The sequence below is a fragment of the Cygnus atratus genome, unplaced genomic scaffold (genome assembly GCF_013377495.2).
Source record: "Cygnus atratus isolate AKBS03 ecotype Queensland, Australia unplaced genomic scaffold, CAtr_DNAZoo_HiC_assembly HiC_scaffold_34, whole genome shotgun sequence".
In the NCBI taxonomy this organism is placed as follows: Eukaryota; Metazoa; Chordata; class Aves; order Anseriformes; family Anatidae; genus Cygnus; species Cygnus atratus.
Window position 1 is genome coordinate 709,447 of NW_026109932.1, and position 15,862 is coordinate 725,308.

General features: G+C 54.5%; 1 protein-coding gene and 1 non-coding gene across 2 annotated transcripts; both read right to left on the reverse strand.

Moving 5' to 3' along the window:
- Positions 1–4,482: 4,482 nt before the first annotated feature.
- TRNAV-CAC (transfer RNA valine (anticodon CAC)) lies at positions 4,483–4,555 on the reverse strand. The gene has a single exon. It is a non-coding gene; the product is annotated as a tRNA-Val (tRNA).
- Positions 4,556–6,972: 2,417 nt separating this feature from the next.
- Positions 6,973–15,658, reverse strand: LOC118261206 (toll-like receptor 13). Its single transcript, XM_035571925.1, has 4 exons — positions 15,082–15,658; positions 12,682–12,726; positions 8,135–11,128; positions 6,973–8,088 (listed from the first exon to the last, which is right to left on the reverse strand). Exons 1-3 carry the CDS (start codon positions 15,474–15,476, stop codon positions 8,206–8,208), a joined length of 3,363 nt encoding a protein of 1,120 aa, XP_035427818.1. The 5' UTR covers positions 15,477–15,658; the 3' UTR covers positions 6,973–8,088; positions 8,135–8,205.
- Between the last annotated feature and the right edge of the window lie 204 nt (positions 15,659–15,862).

Consider the following 15,862-nt stretch of genomic DNA (forward strand, 5'->3'; position numbering starts at 1 on the left):
CTCTCAGGACCCACACGATTTCACTTTGATCACAGCAGATAGATTTATTTATTTATTTATTTATTTATTTATTTTTCCATAAAAGGACTCCTCATGTGTGGTGGGGGCCACTAGAATAAGTTCAACAAAACAAAATTCTCACAGCTCTGCTCTGCAGCCAGGTTAACCAGGAGCAACAATGTTGAAACAATCTTTATTATAACATGTGGATTAACTGAGGATCCCCCTGTGTTGCTATTTACTCTTGCTCTTCTGGAATCCAGAGCAGAGTCCTTGCTGTACTGTCAGTCTCAGCTTTATACAAACCAGAGCTCAAGGAAAAGGGAGCTGCACAAAGGTTTTCCTGAAAGGACACAGGTGTTGTGGTGGGTTTCTGTGAGAAATGGAGTAGGTTTGCTCAGAGAAATCTACCCTGTATTTCTCCACCTTGGACAGGCCTTTGTTCCCAGAAGAAGCAAATGTCCAACAGCACCTTCCCCAACGAGTTCCTCCTGCTGGCATTTGCAGACACGCGCAAGCTGCAGCTCCTGCACTTCGGGCTCTTCCTGGGCATCTACCTGGCTGCCCTCCTGGGCAACGGCCTCATCCTCACCGCTGTAGCCTGCGACCACCGCCTCCACACCCCCATGTACTTCTTCCTCCTCAACCTCGCCCTCCTCGACCTGGGCTCCATCTCTACCACTCTCCCTAAAGCCATGGCCATTGCTTTGTGGGACACAAGGACCATCTCCTACTCAGGATGTGCTGCCCAGGTCTTTTTTCTCTTCTTCTTGCTTGGAGCAGAATATTCCCTTCTCACTGTCATGGCTTATGACCGCTATGTTGCTGTCTGCAAGCCCCTGCACTACAGGACCTTTCTGAGCAGTAGAGCTTGTATGAAAATAGCAGCAGCTGCCTGGGGCGGTAGTTTTTTTCTATTCCATGCTGCACACTGCCAATACATTTTCCATACCACTGTGCCAAGGCAATGCCCTGGACCAGTTCTTCTGTGAAATCCCCCAGATTCTCAAGCTCTCCTGCTCAGATGCCTACCTCAGGGAACTTTGGGTAATTGCAGTTAGTCTTTGTTTAGCTTTTGGGTGTTTTGTTTTCATTGTACTGTCCTATGTGCAGACCTTTAGGGCTGTGCTGAAGATGACCTCTGAGCAGGGCCGGCACAAAGCCTTTTCCACGTGCCTCCCTCACCTGGCCGTGGTCTCCCTGTTCATCATCACTGGCACATTTGCCTACCTGAGGCCCCCCTCCATCTCCTCCTCATCCCTGGATCTGGTGGTAGCAGTTCTGTATTCAGTAGTGCCTCCAACACTGAACCCCCTCATCTACAGCATGAGGAACCAGGAGCTGAAGAATTCCCTGAAGAAACTGATTCTGTTGGCAGTACTTCAGCAGGACTAAGCCACCCATATTTATTCACTTTGTTGTTGTTGTTGTTGGTTGGTTGGTTGTTTTCTCAGGCAACTCTTGTGCTTTGGACATTTTTCTCTGACTACCCTGTTTGAACATGAATGTCTGGATTTGTCTCACTCCTCCAGAGGTACAAACCCAGTTCCTCTGTCCCAGAAGCCATCTTTAAATGTACTTATGTCAGAGCTGTACTCCTTTTTCACCTCTCTGTAATAAAAGGGGGTGTCTTCAGTGCTGTGTCTGAAGTTTGAGATCTTTTTCCTTCTTCTGGAGTCATGAATACCCTCAAGAAACTGCACCCTAAAAGGGCCTGCTGTTAAGCTTGTGTTCTCCATGTGCGGATGAGATCATCGGGTGATTTGCTAGGGAATGTGGGCTGGACTCAGCCCTCACTTGTGGGTGCCCAGAGCCACTGGAGACGGGAATGGTCAGGACATATCTGCTTGGGACTGTCCAGCATGTGACAGGGCTCATGTCAGATGCTGATGTCCCACTGCTGACATAACACTCTGTCCTGGTTTCGGTTGGGATAGAGTTAATTTTCCTCCTAGTAGCTGGTAGGGTGCTATGTTTCGGATTAGAATGAGAAGAGCGCTGATAACATGCTGATGTTTTAATTGTTGCAGAACAGTGCTTACACGAAGCCAAGGACTTTTCAGCTTCTCGCTCTGTCCTGCCAGCGGGCAGGCTAGGGATGCAGCAGGAGCTGGGAGGGGACGGACCCAGGACAGCTGACCCAAAGTGGCCAAAGGGGTATTCCATACCATCTGACGTCATGCTAAACAATATATAGGGGTGGCTAGCCAGGGTGGGGAGGGCAGCTGCTCGGGGATAGGCTGGGCATCGGTCAACGGGTGGTGAGCAATTGTATTGTGCATCACTTGTTTGTACACATTATTATTAGTAGTACTATTATTATTATTATTATTATTTTCCTTTCTTTCCTGTCCTAATAAACTGCCTTTATCTCAACCCACAGGTTTTCATTTCTTTCTAATTCTCTCTCCCCATCCCAGAGAGGGAGGGAGGGCTGTGAGTGAATGGCTGTGTGGTGCTCAGCTGCTGGCCGGGTTAAACCATAACAGCTACATAAAATATAGCGAGATGACACATCAACAGCATTCCAGGAAGTTTGGCCCTGCCTCACATCATGGACACCAAATCAGGGAATTTGGACTCAAAGGTCAATACGTAAGTTGCTACTCTACTTTTGCCCTCGTTACAAAACCTCTTAGGTAGCAACAGAAGAACAGTTTTGACCAGATAAGTAAGGAGAATCACAGAAGAACGATGGGATAACACCTGGATATCAACACCTGGAGAAGTTCGGCCTACTCCAGGAAAGTGTCACCCAAGAATTTGAATGGAAAAATCACAGAGAAAGAGACTCCAGACTCAGAAAACTAGATTGGTTAAAAGGGCCGGTATGGATTGGAACTCTGTCAGGGTGGAGTTATCATAAAAAATCATAAAAAAAGAAAAAGAATAAAAATAAAAATAAATCATAAAAATACAGAACCAAATGTAACGGGGGTACCTCCCGGGAGCTCACCTCGAGCTGTACATCGTATGAATTGCTAATAAATAAGAACGAAGGAGAGTCAATCTGATCTACTGAAAAGGCAATTCCAGGGTCGAACCAAAAAATATTGGAGGTGGCAGAAGCATAATTCCTTCAACACAAGGTGGCAGCAGCGTAATTCTTTCAACACAAGGTGGCAGCAATGTGGTTCCTTTAACACGAGGTGGCAGCAGCACAATTCCTTCAATACAAGTGGCAGCAGCGTGATTCCTTCAACCGCTGCCCTTGGCCCACTCCCAGAAGGACATCGAGGTGCTGGAACATGTCCAAAGAAAGGCAACGAAGCTGGTGAAGGGTCTGGAGATCAAGTCTGATGAGGAGGCTGAGAGAGCTGGGGTTGTTTAGCTTGGAGAAAAGAATCATAGAATCATAGAATCATAGAGTATCCCGAGTTGGAAGCGACCCATAAGGATCATCAAGTCCAACTCCTGGCACCGCACAGGTCTGCCCAAAAGTTTAGACCATGTGACTAAGTGCACAGTCCAATCGCTTCTTAAATTCAGACAGGCTTGGTGCAGTGACTACTTCCCTGGGGAGCCTGTTCCAGTGTACAACCACCCTCTCGGTGAAGAACCTCTTCCTGATGTCCAGCCTAAATTTCCCCTGCCTCAGCTTCACACCGTTCCCACGGGTCCTGTCACTGGTGATAACAGAGAATAGGCCACCTGCCTCTCCACTCCCCCTCGTGAGGAAGTTGTAGACTGAGATGAGGTCCCCCCTCAGCCTCCTCTTCTCCCGGCTGAACAGGCCCAGCGACCTCAGCCGCTCCTCATATGTCTTCCCCTCTAGGCCCTTCACCATCTTCATCACCCTCCTCTGGACACTCTCCAACAGTTTAATGTCCTTTTCGTACTGTGGTGCCCAGAACTGCACACAGTACTCGAGGTGAGGCCGCACCAGCACAGAGTAGAGCGGGACAATCACTTCCCTCGACCGACTAGCAATGCCGTGCTCGATGCACCCCAGGATACGGTTGGCCCTCCTGGCTGCCAGGGCACACTGCTGGCCCATATTCAACTTGCTGTCAACCACAACCCCCAGATCCCTCTCTGCAGGGCTGCTCTCCAGCGTCTCATCGCCCAGTCTGTACGTATAGCCAGGGTTGCCCTGTCCCAGGTGCAGGACCCGGCACTTGCTTTTGTTAAACTTCATGTGGTTGGTGATCGCCCAGCTCTCCAATCTGTCCAGATCTCTCTGCAAGGCCTTTCCACCCTCAACAGAGTCCACAACTCCTCCAAGTTTGGTGTCATCAGCAAATTTGCTCAGAACACCTTCTAGTCCTACATCCAAATCATTTATAAAAACATTGAAGAGGACTGGCCCTAAAATGGAGCCTTGAGGGACCCCACTAGTGACCATCCGCCAGCCAGACGTGGCCCCATTTACCACAACCCTTTGAACCCTGCCTGTCAGCCAATTGCTCACCCATCTTATGATGTTTTTGTTTAGCTGTATGCTGGATATTTTGTACAGTAGGATCCTAGAAAAGTTTTGAGTGTTTCTGCCTGGTTTCGAACCAGGGACCTTTTGCGTGTGAGGCAAATGTGATAACCACTACACTACAGAAACTATGCTGCCCAGTTGATTCTCCCTGTCTGCTCAAGACCTTCTTGTACTTTACAACTACCCTAAAGGAGGTTTCACTGAGGTGGGGATTGGGTTTTTCTCCCAAGCACCAAGTGATAAGACAAGAGGAAATGGCCTCAAGTTGCACCAGGGGAGGTTTAGATTGGTTATTAGGAGAAATTTCTTCACTGAAAGAGTGGTGCAGCATTGGAATGGGCTGCCCAGGGAATCAGTTGAGTCACCATCCCTGGAAGTCTTCAAGAAACGTGTAGATGTAGAGCTTAGTGACAAGGTTTAGTGCTAGGTTAAGGGTTGGACCAGATGATCTTAGAGGTCTCTTCCAACCTCAGTGATTCAATGATTCTGTGGTTCAGCTGCACAGAGTTGTGCTGGAGAGCTGATCATGATGCAATATGGTATGGAAAACCCCTTTGGACAGTTGGGGTCAGCTGTCCTGCTTCTGTCCCCAGATCCAAAGCACAGCACCACACCAGCTACTGGGAAGGAAAATAACTCTATCCCAGCCAAAACCAGGAAATTATCCACCCCTTATTCCATAACATCTATGTCACGCTCAGGTCTTACTCTTCCCAATACAGTTACTCATTCTCTTCCTCATAAGTTATTCATCCGTTGATATGCACACACAGATATCATCCCCTTAATCTATGGGTTGTCCCATGGATGATTCTGGACAGTAAATGTCCCATAGATGATTCTGGATCATTTCATGCTGAAACCAGCTCTGGTTCCATCACCGCTGCACATGTCCGATTCTGTCTAACATTATTTTCTAATTAACCTGGGTGACTCTTACCGTCATGCCACTGATGTGATATAGAGCAATCATAGTAGTGATGACATTCGGTATTATACAGTAATTAACATCAGCCCATTAACTCATGGGCTATCCCCGCCCAACATTAAATCCCCTTGAGGTACGCATCAGACCGCCCCATTCCTCTGCATCACCCACCAAGGGCACCCAAGTTCTTGAGCAAAAGCAGTCCCACAAATGGGTTTGCCTTTGCCTGAGGCAGCAACATCCCAGACTCTCTTCCCCAGCATGTTTTTTACGTGCACTACAGGAACTTTATCCCCTTCTACAGTACGTAATGGGTTTGATTGGGCAGGTCCAGCTCGGTTGGCAGATCCCCTAGTGTTGACAAACCAGGTGGCCTTTGCCAGATGTGCATCCCAATTTTTGAATGTCCCAGCACCTTCAATGTAGTCTTTAACAACCGAATGCATCCCTCGATTTTCCCTGGGGTTACGATATACCCACTCAATACCATGCTCTTTGACCCCAGTGTCTGTAAGGTTGTTTGGGAAATGAGCCCCATCATCTGACTCAATTCTTTCTGGGGTGCCATGGCACCTCAAGACTTGCTTTATGAGGCCCAGGATAGAATTCCCGGGGGTGAAATGGGGCACAGGACATGCTTCCAGCCACCTGGTGGTTGCTTCCACTGCTGTAGGCATGTGGTGGGTTTGTGGGAAGGGGATAAAACCAACCCTCCAGGCCTCCCCTGTTACTATTAATATCTCCCTGGGGATATTAGTGGGGTCCGAGTGGGGAAATTGGGGTTCTGAGTGGGAACTGGGGGCTCTGGGGATACTGGGGGGGGGAGATGGGGGTCCTGGAAAAGTAACAGGGAGCTTTGGGGTTCCCTGGGGATACTGGGGGGTTCTGGGATAATGGGAGGAAATTGGGGGATGGATCTTGGGGTGGTCCCAGGGGGTTCTGGGGATATTGGGAGGGGTCTGAGAGGGGAAATGGGCATTCTAGTTTGGAAAAGTGGGAGTTCTGGGGGGAAAATGGAGAGCTTGGAGGATAGTGGGGGTAGATTGGGGAGGAAATGGAGGGTCCCAGGGATACTGGGGTGGGAAATGAGGTCCTGATGAGGTCCAGGGAGATGCCTGGGGTGGGGGGAGGGGGTCTGTGGATTTGGGGGGGGAGGTCTGAGGAGGGCAAATGGGGGATCGGGGGAAATGGAAGGCTCTGGGGAGGCCCTGAGGGACTCCTGGGGGTGCTCTGGGGGATATTGAGGGAGTCTGAAGGGAATATGGGATCTGGGGGGGTAAATGAGGGTACTGAAGGGGATTATAGAAGATTCTTTGGGGGACTGAGGATAATGAGATGTTTCCAGAGGGTAAATGGGTCATTCTGAGGGGCCCTGGAAATATTAGGAGGGTCTGGAGGAGCCTGAGGTTTCCTGGGTGCTCCCTCTTCATCCCATCCTTTGCTCAAAATCTTTGATTTTCCCCCCATTTTGCAGCCAGGCTCTGCCATGGTGGCGAGGAGCCCTTGGGGACATTGGGGACCCCCCCACGTGCTTCCTGAATGTGCCTTACCCCCCCCAGATGTCCTCCCCAAAATTCACACACACACATGTGGCCATACCAAGGGACAAGCAGAACAGGGGGATCTTTGCTTTATTGCCCCCCCACCCCCTTACAATAGAGGCTTCAACACCCCAGGGCAGTGGCACCTTGGGGGAACTGCCCCCCAAGCCCTGCTTTAGGGGAGAAAAAAACCACTTTTTGGGTCCTTTGAGATGAGAACACATGCTTTGGGTTGAGAAAAGCCAGTTTGGGGTCTTTTCAGCAGGAAACCTGGCAGTTTGTGGTGAGAAAAGCTGGTTTGGGGTCATTCTGGAGGGGAACAGACAGTTTGGGGTGAGGAAAGCTGTTCTTGGGTCTGTTCGGAGAGGAACCTGTCAGTTTGTGGGGAGAAATGCCCTTTTGGGATCCTTTTGGAGGGGAAGAGTCAGTCTGGGGTGAGAAAAGCCTTTTTTGGGTCTGTTAGGTGGGAAAGCTGGTGGTCTGGGATGAGAAAAGCCCCTTTCAGAGCATTTTAGAGGGGCATGTGGCATTTTGGGTTGAGAAAAGTTGTCTCGGGGTCCATTTGGAAAGGAACCTGGCAGTTTAGGGTGAGAAGAACAATTGTTGGGTCTTTTAAGAGTGCAACCTGGCGGTTTGGGATGAGAAAAGCCATTTTTGGATCCTTCAGGAGGGGAACAGGCTTTTGGGGATGAGAAAAGCCAGTTTTCAGTTCTTTTTGAGGAGAATCTGGCCATCTGGGGTAATAAAAGCTTTTTTGGGGGGGGGGGGGGCGGGGAGGGAGGGTGTCCTGTACGGCAACAGGTGCTTTGGAGTGAGAAAAGCTGGTTTGGGATCATGTCAGAGGGGAATCTGGTATTTTGGGCTGAGAAAAGCCATGTTTGGGTCCTTTGGAAGGGGAGCACGGTGTTTTGGTGTGATAAAAATCTTTATGGGTCTGACTGGAGGGGAACCAGCAGGCTGGGATCAGCTAAACCATTTTGGGGTCTGTTTGGAGGGGAACAGTTGGATTGGGGTGAGAACAGCCCTACTGTGGGCCTTCCTACAGGCAGTTGTCCTCCACCCTGTAGCCAGTTCTCCTCCATCCTATGGCCAGGTGTTGTCCTCCACCCTATGGCTGGTTCTCCACCCTACGACCAGTTGGTCTCCACCACCCTATGGTTGGTTCTCTACCCTATGGCTGGTTCTCCACCCTATGGCCAGTTGTTGGCATCCACCCTATAGATGGTTCTTCTCCACCCTATGGCCAGTCGGTGTCCTCCACCCTATGGCTGGTTCTCCTCCACCCTATGTCCACTTGTCCCCCCCAACTACGCCTGCTCCTCTCCCTCCCCACACCTACCTGTCCCTGCCACCAAGCCTTTCTCCACCTCCTCCTCGCTCCCCTCCCCCCACCTCAACGCCTTCTTCAGCCGCGCCCAGAAGAGGGGCTGGGCGGGGGGCTCGGGGGGCCAGCGCAGGTAGGTGCGCCGCAGCAGCACCCGCCGCATGCGGTGGTAGGCGGACAGCTCGGCGTCGCCCACGTCCTCCAGCAGCACCAGCACCAGGACGTCGCGGCGCTCATCCAGCAGCCGGTAGCTGGCCAGCTGCACCTCCATGGAGCACCACTCGCTGCGCAAGTAGCTGCGGCTCACCACACACACCGTCTTCCGGCTGTTGTAGACGGCGTCCACGATGTTGTCAATGATGCTGCGGCCCGGCTGGAAGTCACGGTGGTGCAGGCAGAGCCGGAAGGAGTCGCGTTCCAGCTCGGGCACCAGCTCCTGGAGCACCCAGCTTTCGTCGGCCGAGTTGTAGGACACAAAGCTGTCGTAGACGTAGCGCTCTTCCTCCCGCCGCCACTGCTGGTTGACCCAGCACCGCAGCAGGTACCAGTGGTACTTCAGCCGCCAGTAGGCGCGGTGGTAGACCACGGGCACCACCAGCAGCAGCAGCACCACTGGCACCGTCCCGGTGAAGAGGTAGAAGCCCAGGTCCAGGAAGCAGACACGGGTGTCGAAGCTGTAGACGTAGGCATGGTGGTGCAAGCCGCAGGTGTAGTTGTAGGGGTAGACCACCTGCACGCGGCTGTTGTTCAGCCAGCTCTGCAGCCATGTGTTGTCACACGTGCAGCTCAGCGGGCACTTGCGCAGGTCCACGTAGCGCAGGGAGGGCAGCCGGCTGGCCACGCTGTAGTTGAAGGTCTTCAGCTCGTTCTTGGCCAACTTGAGCACCCGCAGCCGGCTGAGGTTGCCGAAGACCTCCAGGGTGAGCGAGTGCAGCCCCACGTTCTCCAGGTCCAGGGTGTGCAGGTTGCCCAGGTTCCTGAAGACACCGTCAGGCAGATCCTGCATCCCGTTGCTGCTGTCGGCCAGCGTCAGGAACTTCAGCTGGCCCAGGTCCTGGAAGACATCGGCAGGGATGGCCAACAGCTTGTTCTGCGACAGCGACAGCGACTGCAGCCCCACCAGCCCCTGGAAGAAGTGGTGGGGCAGCACCTTCAGCCCGTAGGGCTGCTGCGCCTGCATCTTCAGGTCGTAGAGGCGGCTGAGGTTGCGGAAGGGCGGCTGCTGCCGCTGCCGCTGCGTGATGTACTGCAGGTTGTTGGCCTGCAGGTCCAGCACACCCAAGGTGGCCTGCACCGGGGCGAAGACCTCGCTGCGCACCTCCAGCAGCCGGTTGCGGTCCAGGTACAGCTTCCTCAGGATGGGCACCCCCAGCAGCGACCGGGAGGCCAAGTGGCGCAGGTTGTTGCCCCCCAGGTCCAAGGTCTGGAGGCTGGCCAAGCCCCCGAAGACACCGGGGAAGAGGACGGAGACGCGGTTGTTGCGCAGGTTGAGGGTACGCAGGCTGCCGAGGTCAGCGAAGGAGCCGGGGTAGAGGTCGGTCAGGAGGTTGTTGTCCAGCCGCAGCTCCGTCAGGTTGCGAAGCCCCCGCAGAGCCTCCCGGTCCAGCCGGGCCAAGCTGTTGATGTTGAGCTTCAACACCCGCAGGGCCGGGGCGTAGGCGAAGGCTCTGGGCCCGATGGTCAGGATGCGGTTGTAGCGGAAGGAGACATTGTACAAGTGCGGCAGCTCCGTGGCCCCCCGGCAGGAAGGCAGCCGCTGCAGGAGGTTGTGCTCCACTGTCAACACCGCCAGCTCCCCCTGCTGCTCCCCCCGCAGCAAACCGCCCACGCAGCCCACCCACCGCAGCCGGTTGTAGGACAGGTCCAGCTCCTTCAGCACGGGGCAGGAGGCCAGCGTGCCATTCGGCAGCTTCTGCAACCTGTTGTGTTGCAGCTTCAGCCTCCACAAGGCCCGGGGGCCCAGCAGCCACCAGCACACCTTGTCCACCCCGCCTTCCCCCAGCACCAACCCGGAGAAATCCAGGCTGTGGGGACGGATGTCAGAGACCTCCAGGAGGCGGAAGACGTCCAAGGGGTTGCCGGAGAGGTGGAGGAGGCTGAGGTTATGCAGGCGGAGCGGGATGAAGGCCTCTGCCTGCGAGATGCCATTGTAGGACAGGTCGAGGGTCCGCACGTGCCGCAGGGTGGCCGGGCTGGCCCCCAGCAGCCCCCCCAGCGAGTTGTTGCACAGCTGCAGGTTGACCAATGAGGCCGGCAGCGGTGGGCCCGGCCCCAGCGCCGTCAAGTTGTTGCAGCACAGGTCCAAGGCCCGCAGCCTCCCCAGGCCCTTCACCGCCTCCGCCACTGCCCCCAGCCCTCCCAGCCTCCCTCCCCGCAGCGACAAGCACTGGAGGTTGACCAAGGGCGCCAAGGCCCCTGGGGACACCGAGCTCAGCGGGTTCCTCCGCAGCCACAGCGACGACAGGTTGCCCAAGCCGGCGAAGACGCCGTCAGCCAAGGTGGCCAAGCGGTTGTAGGACAGGTCAAGGGCCAAGAGCTCCCCGAGGCCATCGAAGGCGCCGGGGGCGAGGCTCTGCAGGCGGTTGTAGGCCAGGTCAAGGCTGCGGAGGTGAGGCAGGCGGGCGAAGGAGGCTGGTGGCAGGAGGCGCAGGGCATTGTGGGAGAGGTTGAGGGCGTAGGCCCGCGGTGGGAGGTCAGACACGGCCGGCCCCGGGGACTCCAGGTAGCGTTGGATGCAGCGGAAGACTCCCGGGGCCCAGGCGGCCTCGATGCAGTTGCGGAAGCCGTAGGGGAGTGCGGGCGGAGGCAGCATCACCATCACCGTCACTGCCACTAGCACGGCCAGGGGGTGGCGGGCTGGGAGGAGGAGGAGGGGGAGGAAGGGGGAGGACCGGGAGGGGCGGGGCCTGGGGGGAGATAAGAGGGTTGGGGGCGGGGCCAGTAGGACCCGGTGGTGCCCAGTATAAAACAGCGCTGCCCAGTATAACCCAGTGACCCCTCCCAGTAGGACCCAGTGTCACCCACTATAATCCAGTGACCCTTCCCAGTAGGACCCAGTGATCTGTCCCAGTAGGACCCAGTGCCACCCAGAAAAACCCAGTGCTGCCCACTATAATCCAGTGATCCCTCCCAGTAGCTGCCCAATATAACCCGTTGTCCCCTCCCAGTAGGACCCAGTGCCACCCAGGAGAACCCAGTGATCCATCCCAGTAAGACCCGGTGATGCCCAGTATAAAACAGTGCTGCCCAATATAACCCAGTGACCTGTCCCAGTAAGACCCAGTGCCACCCACTATAATCCAGTGACTCTTCCCAGGAGGACCCAGTGATCCCTCCCAGTAAGAACCAGTGCCACCCAGTATAAAACAGTGACACCCAGTATAACCTAGTGACCCCTCCCAGTAAGACCCACTGCTGCCCAGGAAAACCCAGTAACACCCATTATAATCCAGTGATCCCTCCCAGTAGGAACCAATGCCACCCAATATAACCCAGTGTCCCCTCCCAGCAGGACCCAGTGCCACCCAGAAGAACCCAGTGCCACCCCATATAACCCAGGGATCCCTCCCAGTAGGATTCAGTGATCCCACACAGTAGGACACAGTGCAGCCCAGTATAATCCAGTGATCCCTCCCAGTAGGACTCTGTGCCACCCAGGAGAACCCAGTGCAACCCAGTATAACCCAGTGCCCCCTCACTACCCTTCTCTCAGCATAACCCAGTACCCCCTCCCAGTATAACCCACTGCTTCCCAGTATATCCCAGTGCCCCACCCCCAAAATAACCCAGTGCTGTGCAGTATAACCCAGTGCCACCCCACTGCCCTCCTCCCACTTTAACCCAGTGCTGCCCAGTATAATCCAGTGCCACCCCACCCTTCTCCCAGTATTACCCAGTACCCCCTCCCAGTATAACCCACTGCTTCCCAGTATATCCCAGTGCCCCACTCCCAAATAACCCAGTGCTGTGCAGTATAACCCAGTGTTACCTCCCCTGCCCTCCTCCCACTCTAACCCAGTGCTGCCCTGTATAATCCAGTGCCACCCCACCCTTCTCCCAGTATTACCTAGTACCCCCTCCCAGTATAACCCACTGCTTCCCAGTATATCCCAGTGCCCCACCCCCAAAATAACCCAGTGCTGTGCAGTATAACCCAGTGCCACCCCACTGCCCTCCTCCCAGTATAACCCAGTGCCCCCCACTACCCTTCTCCCAGCATAACCCAGTACCCTTCCCGCAGAACACCCCACTGCCCCCCAGTATAACCCAGTGCCCTACCCCCAAAATAACCCAGTGCTGTGCAGTATAACCCAGTGCCACCCCACTGTCTTCCTCCCAGTATAACCCGGTACACCCCCACCTCCCAGTATAACCCAGTGTACAACTGGAAGGGGACAGGGAGGTGAGGATTTGGGGACAGGGACAGGACAGGACCGCGTGGGTCCCGTTACCCCCTCACCATGCCATCCCGTCTGCTGGTTCGGTCATCCTCGGCTGCTTTCTCCTTTTTGGGGTGGAAAAAGGAAGTTTTGGTATCGCTTCATGTCAATGCTGACGTGGGCGGTGGGGGGCTCCTGTCACACACCATTGGGGGGGGGGGGGGGGTTGGGGGTGGCGGTGGCACCTGTCCCCAGCATCTGCGTCAATGGCCTGATGCACCGGGTCCCCATGCCCCCAGTGTCCCCAAGTCCCCATATCCCGATCTACCCACGTCCCCCGATGTCCCCAATGTCCCCCTCATGTCCCCATATCCCTATGTCCCCCCACATGTCCCCCACATGTCCCCCAACTTCCCCTCCATGTCCCAAATATCTCCCATGTCCCCCATGTCCCCCCCATGTCCCCATCTCCCTGTCTACCCATGTCCCCCCATGTCCCCAGTGTCCCCCTCATGTTCCCATATCTCTGTGTCCTCCCACACATCCCCCATATCCCCATATCCTCCATGTCCCCATGTCCCCATGTCCCTCCATGTCCCTCCCATGTCCCCATATCCCTATATCCCCCCATGTCCCCCACGTCAGCCCACGCCCCCTCCATGTCCCAAATATCCCCCCATGTCCCCATATTCCTATCTACCCACATCCCCCCCATGTCCCCATATCCCTATGTCCCCAGTGTCCCCCTCATGTCCCCATATCTCTGTGTCCTCCCACACATCCCCCATATCCCCATATCCTCCATGTCCCCATGTCCCCATGTCCCTCCATGTCCCTCCATGTCCCTCCCATGTCCCCATATCCCTATGTCCCCCCACATGTCCCCCACATGTCCGCCCACTTCCCCTCCATGTCCCAAATATCCCCCCATGTCCCCATATCCCTATCTACCCACGTCCCCCCATGTCCCCAATGCCCCCCATGTCCCCAATGCCCCTGTGTCCCCCCACGTCCCCCACATGTCCACCCACTTCCCCTCCATGTCCCAAATATCCTCCCATGTCCCCCCTTATCCCTATCTACCCATATCCGCCCATGTCCCCAATGTCCCCCCATGTCCCCATAACCCTATGTCCCCCCACAAGTCCCCCACATGTCCACCCATGTCCCTTCCATGTCCCAAACATCCCCCCATGTCCCCATATCCCTATCTACCCATGTCTCCCCATGTCCCCAATGCCCCCCCATGTCCCCAATGTCCCTGTGTCCCCCCACATGTCCCCCCCTATGTCCGCCAACGTCCCCCTCCACGTCCCCATGCCCCCCACCGCTGTCGTGCCCTGTCCCACCAGGTGCTGCTCTCACTTCCCTTTCCCCCCACCCTGCACCGTGCAGCCCACTGGTTTTGGTTCCTCCTGGCGGGGGGAGGGCACTGGGTGATGGGGTGTGGGACTGGGTGCAACTGGGTTGTACTGGGAGGGGGGCAGCAGCTGAGGCTGGGTGGTAGAAGGGGAGCGGTTGGCGAGGACAAAGGGAAGGGAAGCCAGAATGGGGTGGGGTGGGCCCCGTGGGCCCCAGGAAACTCTCAAGGCCTCTAATGAGCCCCAGAGGCCTCTAATGAAAGCTAGAGGCCTCTAACAAACTCTAGATGCCTCTAACAAGCACCAGAGGCCTCTAATGAGTGCCAGAGGCCTCTAATGAGTGCTAGAGGTATCTAACAAGAACTAGAGACCTCTAATGAACTCCAGAGGCCTCTAACGAGCACCAGAGGCCTCTAACGAACTCTAGATACCTCTAAAAAGCACTGGAGGCCTCTAATACTCATTAGAGGCCTCTAATGAGCTCTAGAGGCCTCTAACAAGCACTAGATGCCTCTAACGAGCACCAGAGGCCTCTAAGGAACTCTAGATGCCTCCAACAAGCACCAGAGGCCTCTAATGAGTGCTAGAGGCCTCTAACAAACTCTCGATGCTTCTAATGAGTACCAGAGGCCTCTAACAAGCACTAGAGGCCTCTAACGAGCACCAGAGGCCTCTAATGACTGCTAGAGACCTCAGATGAATTCTAGGGGATTCTAATGAGCACAGTTGACTGACCTGGGCCCACAGAATGGTTTGGGTTGGAAGGGACATCAAAGCTCCACTCCATTCCAACCCCCCTGCCATGGACAAGGACATCTCCCACCAGACCAGGTTGCCCAGGGCCCAACCAACCTGGCCTTGAACACCTCCAGGGATAGGGCATCCACAGCTTCTCTTGTTAACCTGTTCCAGTGCCTCACCGCCCTCAGAGTGAAGAATTTCTTCCAAATATCCGATCTAAATCTCCCCTTTTTTAGTTTAAAACCCCTTTTCTTGTCGGCCTTTTTAGGTACTGGAAGGCCTCTACAAGGCCTCCTGGGAACCTTCCCTTCTCCAGGCTGAACAACCCCAAATTTCTCAGCTTTTCTTTGCAGAAAAAGAATTTTTGAGATGTCCTACCTCCCTCTGACATCAGGGAAGGCCAAGCTCCCCTTTAACTGGAGAGGCCGGGTCTGGAGCAGCTCGTGCAGAAGACGAGTTGTGGATTTCGAAGAAAATGGTTGATCTTTGGTCCTCGACGCGTTCCTAGTTACGACCAACACTGTAGACCAGTGGATTTTGGAGAAAATATTCCTGAGAGAGTGGAGGCCATGATGTAGATGGAGATTCAGATGGCAGAGGCTGTGGAGATGTGGTGGTTTCACCCTGATGGGCAGCTGAGGCCCACCACGCTGCTCGCTCAAAGGAAGAGGGGGGAGAAAATATGATGGGGAAAAAAGACTCACGTATTGAGATAAGGATAATGTAATTAAAGGTGAAAAAATGAAAAATAAAAAAAAAAAAGAGGTTATCATGCCACTTGCTCAAAGGAAGAGGGGGTGGGGGGAGAAAATATGATGGGGGGAAAATGGCTTGCGCATTGATATAAGGATTATTTAAATAAAGGGAAAAAATAAAAGACGTTAAAAAAAAAGTTAAAATAAAAGCAAAGGTCATGCAAAAGCGATGAGAGAGCAAACAATTTTTCTCTGCTTCCCATCAGCAAGTGCTCTTTGGCTGTGTTTTGGGAAGCAGGGCCTCTGCGCATCACGGGTGTTCAGGACACTTTCATAACAAGCCCCCATCCTCCTCCTTCCCCTTTCATGGTTTTTTTTTTTGCTGTGTGACATCTCCAGAGCTGTGCAGGAGGTGGCCATCTTAGAAGAGCTGTGCCACCAAGAGGAGGAGGATTTACGAGAGC